At 43.1% G+C, this 18,594-nt stretch overlaps 1 protein-coding gene across 3 annotated transcripts in view; it reads left to right on the forward strand.

Moving 5' to 3' along the window:
• mkln1 (muskelin 1, intracellular mediator containing kelch motifs) overlaps nucleotides 1–18,594 on the forward strand; it is a 156,108-nt gene that overhangs the window by 108,309 nt on the left and 29,205 nt on the right. For all 3 annotated transcript variants that reach the window (XM_070897182.1, XM_070897183.1, XM_070897185.1), the window contains exons 13-14: nucleotides 14,414–14,561; nucleotides 15,875–15,989. In XM_070897182.1, coding sequence (XP_070753283.1) covers nucleotides 14,414–14,561; nucleotides 15,875–15,989 — 263 coding nt within the window. The remainder of the gene's footprint in view (nucleotides 1–14,413; nucleotides 14,562–15,874; nucleotides 15,990–18,594) is intronic.

Consider the following 18,594-nt stretch of genomic DNA (forward strand, 5'->3'; position numbering starts at 1 on the left):
ATGTGACCAATATAAAACATAGCCCAATATATTTCTTCATAATTGCAGTTTGCGAAACGCCGTTCATAACCTGCATGGTTAACACTTCTCCGATATTACTGCTCTAAATAAGAACATAAGAATTAGGAGCAGGAGTAGGTCATTCAGCCCCTCAAGCCTGCTCCGCCATTCAATAAGATCTTCTTCCTCAACTCCACTTGCCTGCACTATCCCAATATCCCTTGATTGCCTTGATATTCAAAAATCTATCCATCTCTATCTTGAATGTACTCTCAGCCCTCTGGGGTAGAGAATTCCAAAGATTCACCACCCTCTGAGTGAAGAAACTTCTCCTCATCTCAGTCCTAAATGGCTGATCCCTTATTCTGAGACTGTGACCGCTGGTTTTAGACTTCCCCAGCCAAGGGAAACATCTTCCCTGAAACATCCTCCCTGCATCTACCCTGTCAAGCCCTGTAAGAATTTTATATGTTTCAATGAGATCACCTCTCATTCTTCTAAATTCCAGAGAATATAGGCCTAATCTATTCAATCTCACCTCATAGGACAATCCCCCATCCCAACAATTGGTCTGGTGAACCTTTGTTGCACTCCCTCCATGGCAAATATAATCCTTCCTTGGGTAAGGAGACCAAAACTGTGCACAACAGGTGTGGTCTCACCAGGGCCCTGTATAATTGCAGTCAGACAACTTTACTCGTGCACTCAAATCCTCTTGTAATAAAGGCCAACATACCATTTGTTTTCTCAATTGCTTGCTGTACCTGCATGTTAATGTTTAGTGATTCGTGTACAAGGACACCCAGGTCCCTCTGAACACCAACATTTCCCAATTTCTCAACATTTAAAAAATACTCTGCTTTTCTATTTTTCTTCCGAAAGTGGATAACTTCACATTTCTTCATATTACATTCCATTTACCATGTTCTTGTCCACTCACTTAGCCTGTCTATATCCCATTGAAGCCTCTTTGTATCCTCCTCACAAATTACATTCCCACCTAGCTTTGTATCGTTAGCAAACTTGGCTCTATTACATTTGGTCCCCTTGTCCAAATCATTGCTATAGATTGTAAATAGCTGAGGCCCAAGCACTGATCTTTGTGGTACCCCACTAGTTACAGTCTGCCAACTCGAAAATGACCCGTTAATTCCTACTCTGTTTTCTGTCCGTTAACCAATCCTCAATCCATGCTAGTATATTACCCCCAATCTGATGAGCCCTAATTTTGTATAATATCCTCTTGTGTGGCACCTTACCAAATGAGGCCACCTAAGTCACTCCTTGCACTTGTGTAAATCTGTTGCTCCCATTAAGTGGTGATGGACTATTAAACAACTAACGGGAGGAGGTGCCTTCATGAATATCCCCATCCTCAATGATGACGGAACCTAGCACAGGAGTGCAAAAGACAAGGCTGAAGTGTTTGCAACCATCTTCAGCCAGAAGTGCTGAGTGGATGATCCATTTCGGCATCCTCCTGAGGCACCATCTCAGAAGCCAGTCTTCAGCCAATTCGATTGATACCGAGAAACAGCTGACCGCACTGGATACAGCAAAGGCTCGGGGCAACATCCTGGTTTTTGTGCTGAAGACTTGTGCTCCAGAACCAGCTGCGCCTCTAGCCAAGCTGTTCCAGTACAGCGACAACATTAGCTTCTATCCAACATTGTGGTAAACTGTCCAGGTCCGTCTTGTCCACAAAAAGCAGAACAAATCCAATCCGGCCAATTACCGCCCCATCAGTCTACTCTCAATCATCAGCATAGTGATGGAAGATGTCATCTACAGTGCTGACAAGCAGCACTTGCTCGCCAATAACCTGCTCACGGATGCCCAGTTTGGGTTCTGCCAGGACCATTTTGCTCCAGACCTCATTACAGCCTTGGCCCAAACATGGACGAAACAGCTGACTTACAGAGGTGAGGTGAGAGTGACTACCCTTGACATCAAGGTAGCATTTGACTGAGTGTGGTATCAAGGAGGCCTTGTAAAACTGAAGTCGATGGGAACTGGCTGGAGTCATACCGAGCACAAAGGAAGATGGTTGTGGTGGTTGGAGGTCAATCACCACGACCCCAGGATATCGCTGCAGGAGTTCCTCAGGGTAGTGTCTTAGGCCCAACTATCTTAAGCTGCTTCATCAATGACCTTCCCTCCATCATAAGATTAGAAATAGGGATGTTTGCTGATGATTGTACAGTGTTCAGTGCCATCTGCAACTTCTCAGTTAGTGAAGTAGTCTATGCCCGCATGCAGCAAGAACTGGATGACATTCAGGATTGGGTTGATAAGTGGCAAACGCCAGGCAATGACCCTCTCCAACAAGCGAGAGTCTAAGCACCGCCCCTTGACATTACCATTGCTGAATCCCCCACTATCAACATCCTGGGGGTCACCATTGTCCACAAACTTAACTGGACCAGCCACAGAAATACTGTGGCAACAAGAGCAGGTCAGAGGATGGGTGTTCTGCGATGAGTGTCTCACCTCCTGACTCCCCAAAGTCTTTCCACCATCTACAAGGCACAAATCAGGAGTGTAATGGAATACTCTCCACTTGCAACATCACTCAAGAAGCTCGACACCATCCAGGACAACGCAGCCCGCTTGATTGGCACCTCATCCATCATCTTATACATTCACTCTCTCCACCACCGGCGCACCGTGGCTGCCGTATGTACCATCTACAAGATGCACTGCAGCAACTCACCAAGGCTTCTTCGGCCGTGCCTCTAAAACCTGCGACCTCCAAGACCTAATAGGTCAAGGGCAGCAGGCGCATGGGAACACCATCACTTCCACGTTCCCCTCCAAGTCACACATCATCCTGACTTGGAAGTATATTGGCAATCCTTTATTGTTGCTGGGTGAAAATCCTGGAACGCCCTATCAGCACTGAGAGAATCTTCACTACACGGACTGCAGCGGTTCAAGATGGTTGCTCACCACCATCTTCTCCAGGGCAATTAGGGATGGGCAATAAATGCTGGCCTTGCCAGCGCCATTCACATCCCATGAACAAATTTAAAAAAATATATATATTTTTTAAAAGGAAGTCATTAGCTCCGTTTTCAGAATTGGTAGAGCCCTTTATTTCTTGTGGCAGTCTTTAAACTTTCACGATCGGTGTTGTTATTATAAATTGCTCACACAACTTAAAAACACTAAATCATCAATCCACAAAACATATGAACGATACTCTTTTGAATTAACTTACTGTAGATAGGATGTTCAAATATTAGAAAATTAATACACTGGATAGTTGTGATCTCACCACAGCGTTACACTATCCGATCAAAAACGTGGGGGATTTTGTGCTGCAGCACTGGTCTTGGGTTGATAATATACCAGCCTCCCAGTTACTGCTGCTGCTGAAGATTTCGACTAGGCAGAAGTGGGACTGCCAAGTCCCTGGTATCAGTGCACAAGAACCACAGTGCTCTCTGCTGTTCTGTAACTGAAACCTAAGCAAGAGAACTGCAGATTTGATGTGCCCTGCAGTTGTTATGCAGTAAAGCACCGTGGTTGCTTTCACTGTTCTTCATCTACAGAACCCAGAGTGGTGCCTGGGTATTGGAAGGAGAAGGGCAGAATGTACAGCAGAATGCATGTTTCTTATGGAGGTGTCCTTTAGTTGAACTGTAATGTGTTGTTAACAAGTAATTTAAAGTAACTTAAGATGCCATGAGATTTGAGAAATACTTGTTTCTCCCTCGTCAGCTCGCTGCTACTACATCCTCCTGCCCCCACATCTCCAAGCAGCCACCAGATTGAGCTGCATTCAACAATCCAGCTCCAGTGTGCGACACTAACAATCAAATGAAAAATCAGACAGGTCATCGCCTCACTAGTACTCCTGCATTATTTAAAGACACCCAAAGAATGCATGTACTAAATTAATTGTCCACTCAGTTGCTTGGAGGTCTGTAGTTTTTGAGTCAGCTTTCCTCCTGTTCCTGCATCAGACCGGCACCTTACTAGTGACCTTCATATTCCTCGCAAGCGGCTTTTGACTTTGCTCATTTTTGCAGCTGAGAGTTGCCGTAGCCATTCCACGTGCGGGTAAACAAACTTCTGGAAGGGTGGCAATTCAGGAAGGCTTTAAAAGCGTTTTTACGATAGTATTTCATGTTAATAGGCACAAAGAATTTTGTTGCCACGGGCTTCTCCACAACAACTCCTCTGAGTATTTATAAATTCTTGCCTGGACTTGTTAAACCTGCTAAGACACGATTGAAAACTTAAAGAGCAAGATCTTTAGCAAATAGTACCTTTTATTACAATGATAGCAAATAACAGGTTCAGTAAATTGTGCCCCATGTTCAGACAGTCTCACGAAGCATTGTAACACCAGGGGACGTGTTGGTGTTATTTATGAACATTAAAGGTAACACTGGTTGCAACCTGCCTTCAAATATGTTGGGATATGTTTTCTTTTTAACGGTGACTTGCAGAAAAATAGTCACATTTTAAACCAAAATGAGTGACTTTTGCTTTGAGTGGCACTTGGCAAGTCTATTCCATTTCCTGCAAGGTTTGAAAAACAGTATCTTTTCAGGGCTGAGGAATTGCCAGATGGCATGCTAGCATTTGTTGTATAAGCCATTTTTACTAATGCAAGAATTTGTCCAAATGTTTCATGTGGTTGAAGGGTATAAATCTGTTCCTGTATCAAATATATAAAACATACACTAACAGTGGAAGTTGGCTCATGTTTGTTATAATCCTACTTCCATAATGTGAGTGTTATGTACATATCTGCTTGAAGTGGGAGGGTCACTCGTGTACACCCTGCTGTATCTGGCAATGAAGTGACTCTCCTGGAAGCCAGTGTGCATTCAATTACATCACACTGAATTGTTGTCCAATGAGTCACCTCCACCTTCCATGGCACTGCTCTCTCATGATTCCAATCATGTCTCTCGCAGTGTTTTCTTTTCCCAGCCTTGGACCCTCTCTGCATGCTGCCCCTTGAAGACATCTTCTGAAAACATGGAATCGGCTTTCACACATGTGCCAAATGACACTTGGCTTTCGCCTGTACTGATTCCATCATTGTCGCTACCCTCTGCAACTCATAACATTCAGACCCGCATGGGTTGTAGCTTCTTCCAGATTAACGCTGGTTCAAGCCAACACACTGACCCCTGCCAGCATCTCTGTGCCACTGGGTGGGGGTGAACTCCCATCATTCTCTCTGGCTGCCAGGTACAGTGCGGAGTTCTGTAGCCTTGGCTGAGCTTAGTTCCTCCTTTTACTAAGACTGCTTTTTTTCCCCACCTCTGAAACGTTGCCTGCCTCCACCCTCAAAACTGGTGCCTTTATTCCCTTGAGGCTTGATTTCTCCAGTTGTTTGCTTTCTGGTCTCTCACCGCTGCTTTCCATAATCTGCAGATTATCCACAACATGGTGGCCATGTAATCTAGAGTCCTGCGCACTCATCATTCCATCTTTGCCAAGCTCCAGTAGCTTACCATACTGCTCTCACCGTCGATGTTCCCGCTAAACTGCATGTGAGGCGGTAGCAGGCATCTGCAAGGTCCCACACACGCCGCTCACTGGCTTTCACACTGTAAATACCGCGCATGCGCAGAAATTTAAAGGGACGGCACATTAAAAGAAACAGTCCGTGCAGAACAAAGCGCAGCTTACAGGGAACATTGCTCATACCTCTGCAATCTCCAGCCATAGCTCCCCATGTGCACCTTCTCTTCCTTGAACAATCGATTACTTACTCCTTCCCTAGTCCTGTTCCACTATGGGCAACCATTCTTTTACCAATATGTTCCTGTTTGGAACTCAAAATCTCTGCCCCACAGCCATCTTGCTTACCTTCAAAAGTCTGCCTAAAGCTCTTCACATTGACTAATTTTACCTGCACCTCTTTGTCTCCTCTCCTACTTGCCAATCACCTCTTTGTAAAGTATTCGGCAACTTTCTGTGCATGGTAATTGTTACAGAAATCTTAGTGGTTTGAAGCATGTGGTTTACAAATGGAGATACAATGATGAACCTGACCTTCCCCTTTTCACCCCCAATCCAGAGTTTGTGTTGGGGCAAACTCCCCCGCCCCCCCCCAACCCCGACTGATTGACCTCCACTTGGTTTAGATGTTATGATGGACATTACACTCTTAAGTATTATACCATTCACTCTCCTGTAATCAGTACAAGTTGAAGTCGAATTCCATTCCAATTAAGGTAGGCAGAGATTACCCCCGCTGCTCAGCTAGAGTGTAAGTGTTCAGTCATCTATGTGGGATGTGCACTGAATAAGCTGCATTTAAATATGGAACTGTTTCTGAATCTTTACAGGAGCACAAGGTGGCTTAAGGAAGCCAAGCAATACAGGAAAATTGAGAAACCGCAAAACTGAAACATTCCAGGCAGTGATCCTAACCTGTGTGCTTTGCATGACATTGCTGCATACCTGCTTTCCATGGTGGCTTTGTCTCCATATTGGGCTAAAAATTGGCTCGGACTTGCTGTATTATTTTTTTGGAGCAACTTGATTTTTCTGGAGTATCTTAAAAATCCCCATTTTGCACATTCAATTTGCGCCAGTGTAAGTGAGTTCGTTAGGATTTCTTTAGTTTAGTTTTTTTCAAAGGGGACGTTACCAGCCACCTATGCCAGTTTTTGGCCATTTAAGCCACTTTGGACAGCTAATAGTTGCTCCAAACTAACTTAGGCCAGCGTATGTGGCCACTTGTGGCTGCACAGAAAACCCTTGTGGCGAGTTAAGAAATGACTTGACTAAAGAATGTGAATAGGATCAATCAGCTATACAGGACATCATATGACAAACTTCGCAAAGTTAATTTACTATACAACAGAAGTAGTCATGGAAGCTTAAACTACAAAAATAAAAAGTGAAGAGACAAAACATATTTACATAATTTTTTCAAAATATCCAAATAAAAAACAGAAGTACCTCCTGCTCGTAATTCTTATGTTATGTTCTCCCAGCCGCCTAAGCTCATGCACCATCATAGAAATATTTTATACCATAGAACCAGGAAATTTACTGTTTGTTTTATGCCTTTAAATATTGAAAATTCAAGTAAAATTATTCCACCATATCTAATGTCAAGAATTGATTATGATGTATTTGAAAGTATTTTCTATTAACTTGGTTAGCAAAGTATTTTCATCAACAGGGTTACCACCCCACCCCACCCCCGGGATCAAAACTCTCTCTCTCTCTCTCTCTCTCTTTTCCCGCCACCCCCACCCCCCCAGATCAAAACTCTCCCTGCCGCCCCGGCTTGGGCCCCGCACCAACCTATTTGTTGTGGCCTTCTAGCCCGGGAAGGCAGCGGGCCGGCCAGTGCGGAAGGCCACTCGGCCGGGATAGGGACAGGACGCATCGAGTCCAACGCTGCAGCACACACACAAAGGCTGGGGGCAGGAACTACTGCGCATGCGTGCACACTCCAACACGCATGTGCAGAGCTGCCGGCATGGTTTCTGGTGCAGGGCCCTAGCTCCGCTCCCCAATTGACTGGCCATGCTGCGGGAGAGACACCACAGCAGCCAGAATCGGAGGAGATTTTTTAGGTGCCGTTTTCAGCCCACAAAGTCGGCGCATCTCTGGTGAGTGTGCCGAAAAAAGGGGTGGGCCAAATTTGAGCTCATCGTCTCTTGGTGGTCCCTGGCCAAATTGTAGTGCTCAGTTCCCTTAATTTGAAATACATTTTTGCAACAAAACGGAGGTTAATTTGTGTGGCTGCTCCATTCGACCCTTCCCTCCAGAAAGCAGTGAGTACTACTGATTCCAACAAAGCCAACGTGAGCCTCGAGTGTGTTGTCAGACTACTTCACACACAGGCATTGCACCCAAATCTAATCCTGTTCACTCGCCTAGCCTTCCAGGAAGATTCCAAGGATAGTCATCAGGAGTACCTTCCTTCTCCCAAAACTCGGCAACATTCCTGTTCTGACAGGGCTGAGGCCAGGAATCTCCAGGATGTTTCTTACTCTGTATGGATCAGTAAGCTATAGTATTTTTTATATTCATGTTTTTATTTGGATTTCAGGAGGCCTGTATGCATGCACCAGCTCCTGGTGCTTGCATTGCTAAATCTGATGGTGTTCTATATCAAATTAGCCCAAATAAATATTCTTTGCCTAATTTTATTTCTAATTTTCCAGAAAAATTCTGCTTAGCGTACATTGAATTATAAACTCATCACTATAACCATTTCATTTAATTCTCTTCTGTTAAATCAGCTAACCTGCATTGCTAGAACAAACACACTCCGAGAACAAGCACATCATCCAAGTTTCCCAGAGCAGCTGACCCACTGCATAGCAAACATTGTATGAGACACAGTTAAATGTAAGAAGCTATGTACCAAGCTGAAGGAACAGTATGATCTGGGGAGCCAGGGTTATTACAACCTGTACCTTGTGGATTATTAAATCTGCCAAGTGCTGCTCATCAGTGGTGACATTCACTCAATTTGATTTACACACAAAGCTTATTTTGATGTTTTAAAAAAAAAACAAAGATACACACCTAGGTTTTACAGCAACATACACTTATTCAATGCCTTTAAAGTTTGAAAAATGCTCCAGCTTGGTTGATGCAGATTTTATGGAGTGTCTTTAGAAACGAGGGAGCTTGAGAGTGAGAGGGGTTTAGGAAGAGAATTTGAGAGTGGGGCTGCAGGCACAGCTGCCAATAGTGGGATCAAGGTACACAAGAGGCCAGAGTCAGAACAACAGTTTTCAGGGAGCCTTGCAGCAGTGGAGGAGCTTGCAGAGAAAGGGAAGGATGGGGCCATGGAGGGATTTTAACGATGAAAATGTTTACATTTGAATCTTTGGGAAGCAGGCAGCCAATGTAAGTCAGCAAGAACCGAGGTGATGTGCATGCAGGAATTGTAATTGGATACTACACTGGCAGCAGAGTTTTGGGCAAGCTGGCATTTACAAGGGGATGGAGGTTTGGAGGCTGGCTGGGAGAGCATTGGTATAATGGTCTGGAGGTGAGTGAAGTATGAATGAGGATTTCCGTAAGAGATGGGGCAGAGGTCGGACGTGTTATGGAAGTAGGCCATCTTTATGATAGCGAAGATATGCAATCGGAAATTCCACTCGTAATCAACTAGGACACCAAGGTTGTGAAGAGCGAGATGGTGGCGTGGGCACAGAACTTCTCTGGGGGAACTGAATAAGATTGCTTTGGTCTTCATGTTTATCTGGGGAAAAAAATTGCACCTCATTCAAGACTACATGTTTGACAGGCAGACGGACAGCGGTCAAGGTGGTGGAGAAGTAGAGATTGACATTATCAACATGCATGTGGAAGCTGACCCTGTGTTTGTGGATGATATTACCAAGATGCAGCAGTTAGATGAGGCAGGGGGCTAAGGATGGACTTCCTTGGTGATGGACTCCCTCGGTGATGACCTGCATAAGGAGATGCCGTTGCTTGATGCTCCAGCTACACTCTGATAGGCGAGAGTGGAACCAAGCAAGGACCATCCTACCGAGCTGGATAACGGAAGCGAGGTCAAGAGGGATGAGGAGAATGCGTGCAGTATGGTCACCGAGCAGGGCTTTGTTTAGGGTGGTGTTGGTGCTGTGGGAGAAGCAGAAACTGAAATTGGAAGGGTTCAAATGGAGTTGCAGGAAGGATAGGCATGGATCCAGGAAGCGGGAACATTTTTAAGGGCATTGAAAAGGAAAAGGAAGCTTGAGATGGGGTTGAGGGTGGGTTTATTGGGGTGGTGATGGTAGTTATAAACGGGTTCGTCATTTGTACCACTTGTTGATCAAAAGAAACTGTTTCTCAGTGTTGTTAATAGGCTTTATGGCAAAAATTTGTTATTTCTGAGGTATGACAAGGGTTCAATGATTTGCTTTTGTATTTGCAGTGGAATCCTGTTATACTGATCTTTGTCTTGATCAGTCACTTATAACAATCAAAATTTGCTGTGCAGAAATCTTTCGATGGGTAGTTCTATTTCCTTGCTCACAGGTTCCCCAAACACTGGCCTTGCAGCGGGCAACAAACCAAATGGAAAGCTGCCAGGAAAACAGAAACAGAACTTATTAGCCATAAGGCGGCCACTGGACCCTCCTTATCTGCACTGAATATGCAGTCCCCTCTAGATGTAATCTTATAGTCCCACTTTTCCGCTGACCACCCATATCCTTTTGTATTTATAATAATCCACTACCTTTTTGAATACTGTAACTGGCTTAGCATTGATCACAATGTGGAGATCAAGCTGCCACGTGTATGAAGTGGGCACTTGAAGGAACTTAATGAACATGAACTGGAATAATCAAAAGAATAGATGGGGCTCGATGGTAAATGGAGATGATTTGATATTGAGGAATGGCGGGGGAGAGGACACCAGGAACTGGGGTAAAAACAGAAAATGCTGGAAATCTCAGTGGGTCAGGCAGCATCTGTGGAGAAAAAAAACAGATTTAACATTTCGGGTTGACGACCCTTCATGGGGACTGGGGAGCTCCTGACAATGAGAAGAGTGAAGTGACCAGTTAACGATTAAAGCACAGTGATTTGGGAGGGCACTGCACAGCCATGAGCATGCCCAAGAACATAGTTTGGCATATGGTTTCGCCAAAATTAGATGCTGGATAAATTGAGAGTTTCATAACTTTCTAAAGTATTGAGGTAAGGGTAATAGGATTTGCAGGGTTAGAAGGATCACATTTTCTGGGGATAGGGTGAGCACAAGCCGGTTTCCAAGATGAGGAAAGTTGGACTGGAAAAGAGATCTCACAATTGAATTTTTCCATCATGTCAAGACACACAGTTGAAGACAATGGTAGAGATGGTAAGTGGAGATCATGGCCAAAAAGAGGAAGGTCTGACCGATCTAGCAGTGAAAAAGGTTGATGCCTGCAATAATAGAACACAGTGCAAGGAGGTTCTTTAGCAAGATTGGGTGAGCCATAATGGTTGGGGTTCTCAGCATGTAAACCATCAGAATGGAAGAGGAGTGGAAAGCAGAAAACAGAATCATAGAATGATACAGACCCAACAGGAGGCCATTCGGCCCATCCTGCCTGTGCCGGCTCTTTGAAAGAGCTATCCAATTAGTTCCACTCCCCTGCTCCTTCCCCGTCGCCCTGCAGACGTTTACCCTTCAAGTATTTATCCACTTCTCTTTTGAAAGTTATTGTTGAATCTGCTTCCACCACCCTTTCAGATAGTGCATTCTGGATCGTGAGAGTCAGTTTTAACAAGAGACCAGGAGGAAATGATAGCTAGACGGGCAGGAAGACAGCAGTTGCTGCTACATTCAGTGAACTTGTCATTAGTGACTCGAATGGTGGATATTTAATGAGTTTCAACTGGGAAGCAAACTTAACATTGCAGATATGTATGGAAGCTGTTTTGTGATTGCGAGAAATTAGTTCTCATACTGACCTCATTTTGAGCCCGGTTTTGCTGTTTGCAATTATGCAGCATCTTGTTTGTTTCTCCCGCATTGATCTGTTTGTAATATGCATATAAAAGGTGGTAGATTTTTGTGTGTGGTGAATCTTCAATATAATGAACAACTTCCTACTGCAACTCTATCAAGGAGAGAAACGATATATCCCACTGGCTTGAGGTGAAGGCCATTTAATTTTCAAGCCCTAAAATTTAGCAGCATCTACTTGTCATCTTTGTTCTTGTCTGTTGCGTGCTCTCAGTTAACTAATGTTTGACAGGCAGCTGGGTCATTCCCAATTGAGTATCTGAATGATGGGAGTGAACATGAGAACCTTTTAGGAATAATACAGAAACCCTATTCGCTCAAACAAGCACACTCCAGTTTGATTGATCTCAACCCCCATCTATCTACTTTTTCACTATGTCCTAATCCCTTTTACTTCCTCGAGTATCATCCAATTACCTCTTAAACACATTTACACTGTTTACTTCAGTGGCTTTCCCTGGTACCTTATTCAATATTCTTTAAAACCTTGTGTTCTGCTCCTTCAAATAGGGAAAGCACTGTTCAGCGGATTGTGGTTTGTGTCCATGTATTTTTGGAGATATTGGCAATGCACTTGCACATTTTACGGTAGAGTGTGCTGCTCACCATGCTACTCGTAAGTGATTGGCATCTGCTGAGAGGGTTCAAACCTCTGGTTGCTGATTATCTATTGGCTATCAAGTGATTATTCTCCTTGGGGAGCGGGGGCGGGTAGGGAAGTAAGTTGGGTTGTTTTCAGCTCAAATTGGTTCCAGGGTGATGCATCTAAAGATGGAAAACTGGAATCAAATGATAGACTTGGTAATCCAGTACCTGAGCCAGGCAGGTCAGAGTATTTGCACCCTTTGACTATTGAATGATTTGCCTTCCATCATGTTTGTCCATCACTAGGCACTGTTGATGACTAACCAGCAGCCTGGCACATTAATGGGATATGCAGGGGTAGACCTACCACTGGGACCTGAAATTCTTCCCATTCACCATCACATATCACTGCCCTAATGGGTAGAGTAAATGGGCAGACAGAAGTAAATTTGTTCCTTCGTGCTTCGTAAAATGTTATGCTTAGCTGGTTAAACCCCAGTACCCCTGCACACACGTGGGCATCCTTAAACCTCCACTGATGCCAACTTGCATCTAAATCCTCCAGACTTAAGTGAAGTGGTATGCCTCCCAATGCAAAGGGAGGGGGAGGACCAGAGAACTACGCATTCTAAACTGGGCAGACAGAATTTCTATTTTTGTGATTTCTGAATTGCTTGGTTTGGAAACTCTTAAGCATGGAATGTATTTTTGCAGTTATTTGAAAAAAATCTTTTGTGCTATTATCCTGAATTTTAAGTTGCATGACCTATTTAAATGAAAGACTTGCAATTTATATAGTGCCTTTCATGACCACCAGACGTCTTAAACCGCTTTACAGCTAGTTAAGTACTTTTGGATGTAGTCACTGTTGTAATGTGGGAAACATTACGTTTGCCCAGATGAGGAAGGCTGTTAGCCCCATTTTAGCTCATCCATTGAGAAAAAGTGATTTCAGGGGTTTTGCCTCCATTACCCTAACCAGAAAGTTTCATTCTTCTAAACTAAAAGCCTGAGTATCTTCAGTCTTTTGTTCAAAACGCAATCCTCTGATGCTAAGAATCAATCTCATGGGTATTCCCTACATTATCATCGTGGCTTCAGTGTCGTCTTCAGCAGAGCTGGCCACCATGCTTCAGGTGTGGTTTTACCAGAGCAGTCTATAGTTTAATCAACACTTTACTGTTTTAGATAGTTCAGCACTCTCTTTGGCTTGTTGATTGCTCTGATTTGATTGGATACACTGTTTCATAATCTTAACAAATTCAACTGGATTCCTATAAAATACTTTTCCAAAGAAGCTTAAGCCCAGCTGACACTTTCCCCATTGTAGGTCCTCGCTGCTGTCGCAAAGTATGAAGAATGGAGATGTTGGCTTGTGAGAGTACTTCACAAAAAGATTTGAAATTTCCTTTTATGAAGTGTAAAAAGTGGGTCTTTTTCCCCAGGTGATTTTATCAACATTTCATTTCAAAATAATTAGACTTCAACATGCAGCAAAACATTGTAAACGCTCGTGTCCCAACACTTCTTTTTGAGAGTATGTCGGAAGCCACTTGTAAACTGAGCAATCTATGAGTGCAGCATATTTTTGTTATGAGAAATATTTATTTTGGTATTTTAACATATTTGCTTATAAATGAATGATTTTCATTGATCATATGAGTACATAAGGATAGATTTTTTTTAAAAGACTGATGCAATATGAGTGCAACAGAAACAGAAATCGATGGAGACACTCATCAGATCAGGCAACATCTGTTGCAAGTGCACAAATCTATTGACCTTTCAGTTATTAAACCCTTCCTCCGAACTGAAACATAGTACAGATAAACAGTATTTGAAAAGGAACGGAACAAAGGGTAGGGATACACAACGATTCATTCTCTCTCTCTCTCTCTCTCTCTCTCTCTCGCTCGCTCGCTCGCTCGTTCTCACATGCATGCACATACATCCCGAGCACCAACCCACTTGTTCTAAGAAATGGCAGCATACCCATCCTACATTTCCATCATTTGTGGCTTGAGAGAAAATGTGAGCTATAGTTTGGTCTGAAGTTTTTCAAGTCAATATTAAGGCCATCTACCGCTTTTTGTGCAGCGAGTAAATTTGGTTTGCAAAGAACTGTAGAAAATAGTCTAGCATTTGAGATGTAAAAATAAGTTTATGCTGATCGTCACTTGATTAAAATTAGTGAAAGAAAATTGAAATCTTGTGCCACATGTTAATGTTTTGAGTTAACCACAAGATGAATAATAGGTTTAAGAGACCATCCAAAAATGGTGTGTCTGAAAACATTTTATAACTTTTCTAAATAGTTAGTTTGAAATAAGTCATTTTCTGAATTGCTGCACTCTTTAGTTCCAATGACAGGTTTCACTCAGAGGGCTACAATTGACCCAGAACTGAATGAGATTCATGTCCTCTCAGGCCTCAGTAAAGACAAGGACAAGCGGGAAGAGAACGTACGGAATTCTTTTTGGATTTATGACATCGCCCGGAACAACTGGTAAGTTCTAAAGCGAAAGATTACCAGTAGCACTATCCACAAGTGCTTCTATCATTGGAGTCCCCTGACCGTTTCGTACTGCTCGACTTGTCTGTTGGAGGCCTGCAAAGCCTATAAATGTAAACATAAACTATGTGGATCATTCCAACCAAGAATTTAAAAAAAATCCAAACTGCATTTACATAACTTTTGGATTTTTAGTTTCAATATTTTGCACAAGTTTGTGTACGCAATCTTTTCCCTGCCATTCCCCGAAATAATCATGCTGTGATCCACTGCATCTTCTGGGATCACCTGAGATTGCTACTTTCTGGATCACGGATGAGCAGGTTGACTGTCCCTTTTTATTTTCCTCATTTGCTTACCTCCCTGTGCTTATCCACTGTGGCACTGACACAGCAGCATTTGCACGGTGGCATTGACATCAATTGTCTTCTGATCTGTAAACTAGGAAGATTGGACTTTGAAAAGTAATGGTTGAAATTTTGGTCATGCCATTACAGAATAGTCGTGACCTTCTCACCTCTTGGTCCTTTTTTGGCTGCCAAAATTAGTGTTTTATGCGATATCTTGACTCTGTTTAACCTACCTTGCAGTTCCCTCCACAAATATGGCGTACAAAAACAATGAAGGGGTGACTTTAATACCAGATTTAGTGTAGAGCCATTGTACTCGCCCATGAGGAAGTGTCGAGCCTCTGCTTCATGCCATCTCGGACATCATCAATAAGAATGACAACTTTAGCAAACAGGAAATACCCAAATCCTATTGATTGTTGGTGCAGTGTGTTGCAATACCAATGAATTCCACTTCCTGGGAGCGTGGTGTTTAAACCACCTAATCGAATTGCAGTTTTCCCAAGTTGAAAAGTACACTTTAATTTTCCTGATCCACACATCAGTGATTGCTATGGAAATGTAGCTGGTACTGCAGGCTAAAAATTGTGTTATGCAGTGGTCTTTACTGATTACTCTGATCTTGCTATTTAAGGGATGTAGTAAATGGTATATTTGTTGAAGTATTTTGTGCAAGTACCAGTAATCTACACTTGTGGATTGCGCCAGAAACAGAACCAATTTCAAAATGTATTACCTGTATAGTGAGAATTCTCCACAGAGGCGAAGTTCTCATTAGTGTGGGTTTGTGCTATGCATTTTGTGCTGCTTCCTTTTGCACTGCAGTCTCTTGCATGCAAATGAAATATTTTGTTAATCAAAAGGCTTATTTGTATTTGTTTTCATTAGGGCTACGATTTCCAGGTGAAAAATATCCACAGCTTTCCCTTCATAATAACATACTTTTCTGTGGCTTAGGTCCTGTGTCTACAAGAACGATCAGTCTGTAAAAGATAATCCGAACAAGAGCCTTCAAGAGGAGGAGCCATGCCCTCGATTCGCTCACCAGCTAGTCTATGATGATATGCACAAGGTATTTTGCATTTATATTCTTCACTCTTGCCCATTTCCTCCACTTTAATGTGTCGTAAGCCCATAACCTTTGCCTCGAGTATTCAGTCAGGAGATCGTCTGAGAAGAAAAGTGGATAGATATTGCACCTAAAGAACAATGCGACGTGTGCCTGTCATCATAACCTTGTTAGAAATGGGAACAAAGTCACGAGAGCGAACAAATCTGCTTGTTCAAGGAAGAGCTTTTTGGTGTCCTGGCCAGAACTCTTCCTTCAACAAAGGCTACTGAAAATAGATTAGAATCATGGAAATTTACAGCAGGGAAGAAGGCCAATTCGGCCCATCGTGTCTGTGCTGGTCAACAAAGAGCTATCCAGCCTAATCCCACTTTCCAACTCTTGGTCTGTAGCCCTATAGGTTACGGCACTTCAAGTGCACATGCAAGCACTTTTTAAATGTGGTGAGGGTTTCTGCCTCTACCACCCTTTCAGGCAGTGAATTCCAGACACCCACCACCCTCTGGGTAAAGAAATTTCCCCTTAAATCCCTTCTAAACCTTTTACCAATTATTTTAAATTTATGCCACCCTGGTTGTTGAGCCCTCTGCTAAAGGAAATAGATCCGTCCTATCCACTCTATCGAGGACCCTCAATTTTATACACTCAAAGGTCCCCATCAGCCTCCTCTATTCCAAAGAAAACACTAATCTTTTCTCATCACTAAAATTTTCCAGTCTAGGCATCATCCTCGTAAATCTCCTCTGTACCCTCTAGTGCAATCACATCTTTCTTGTAATGTATCACGAGAATCGCACGCAGTACTCTGGCTGTGGCCTAACTAGCGTTTTATTCAGTTCAAGTGTAACCTCCCTGCTCTTGCATTCTATGCCTCAGCTAATACAGGCAGGTATTCTGTATGCCTTCTTAACCACCTTATCTACCTGGCCTGCTATCTTCAGGCATCTGTGGACGTGCACTCCAAGGTCCCTTTTCCTCTACACTTTCTCAGTGTCCTACCATTTAATGTGTATTCCCTTGCCTTGTTAGCCCTCCCCAAATGCATTACCTCACACTTCCATTCATCTGATTGTTCTTTTTGTGGCCTTGTGCGTAAAATGACTGCCGTCATTATCCAAACAACAGTAGCTGCACAATGTAGTTCTTCGTATATGCAACCTTTTGAACCACTTGAAAGACTTGAAAAGGGTCTTTATTTAAAAGAGTTTTTTTTCTTAAATTCTGTATTTAACACATTGAATTAGTTTCTTCTTTCGCTGCAAATGGATTTGTTTTAGTTTCACTCTTTCTCTCTTCCGTCTCTGCCTGCACTCGCCCCCCAGGCCAAAAAACTTGTTAAACTGTTTTTGAAATCTGTGGTGCATGTGGAATCCTTGATTTTCGACTCGTGGACTTTTTTGGTACTAGGCCTTGATCATTTATGGTACTGGGGAAAAGTAAGGTACTAAGTAATGGGAACAAGATGCATTTTTTTTTTAGAAAGTCAGAATAATTGAGATTGCAGCGTGACTGATGGATAGTAGAAATCGAGAAGTTAAAAGCAACATAAAAAGGCTGAGTTTGAAATGTTTAGCTTTGAAGTAGATGTTCTTGCAGTGTCAGCATAGCTGTGAAACCGGTATATAATTGTTTTCCCTTTTCTAGTTTTCCCATTTTTTATCACTTTTTACAAGTTGAAGTACATGGAAATGGATAAAAAGAAAAACCTTTGAAATATATAAAAAAAAATGAAAGCCCTGAAAATACATAGTCAGCCTCTGAAAGGGAGAGCGATTAGACGCCCTTCCATTAGAGCCAGGGATCTGAGAGCCGCACTTGAGCAGAGCTGCGTGATTTCAGAGCATCTATCTGCTCCTGTGTTTTGGTTTGCTCTGTTGAGTTACGACTGCACAGCTGGTAGTACGTTAACAGTTTAACACTAATGGGTACCAAATTATTCCACCTGTTTGGGTCGGAAGCTCGGAATGTACAGGATTGGAGAAGACTTTGAAGTCCCAGTGAGACTGAATATTTTGTATATTTTCTACTGGGAAAATGACAGTAAACTGGTAGCTATTTTAAATGTGTTGGCACTAGGGCTGTAATTGTGTACCCACACAGCAACTTGTGCTCCATCACGATGTACGGTCATAGTGGTCTCAAAGAGGTGCCATGGCCGATTAACAAGCCCATCATCTTTGTGACTAACGCCGAACAGATTATTATTTGGGTTTTATTATTAATGTTATGGCCTGTTTGCGTCACTCTTAAAGGGGCGGTGTCCTCATGGAAAGGCTTTTTGGCAAACAAGTTTTTCCTCTTTCAATTTGCTGTCCTCCCATTCCTGAAGGGACTGAGAGATGCTGACACGCAGTTCTACGGGCACTGGCCAACGTTCAGTACCTCTCAAATGACCATGCTTTATTTGTGAGCCTCAACACCCAAGATCTCGCAGGCTGTTGGGAGATGAGCAGGGAGCACCACAGCACATCTGGAATTGGAAGTGTTTGATTTACTTTCCTTCTCTTCCTGGACCGCCCCTCTTTCCAGCTTAGGCACCTTGCAGCGATGGCTGACATCAGTGAACTGAGCACAGGCTGGGATCAGACCTGAGGCCTCCTAGATTACA

This window comes from Pristiophorus japonicus, chromosome 13, assembly GCF_044704955.1.
Source record: "Pristiophorus japonicus isolate sPriJap1 chromosome 13, sPriJap1.hap1, whole genome shotgun sequence".
Taxonomy (NCBI): Eukaryota; Metazoa; Chordata; class Chondrichthyes; family Pristiophoridae; genus Pristiophorus; species Pristiophorus japonicus.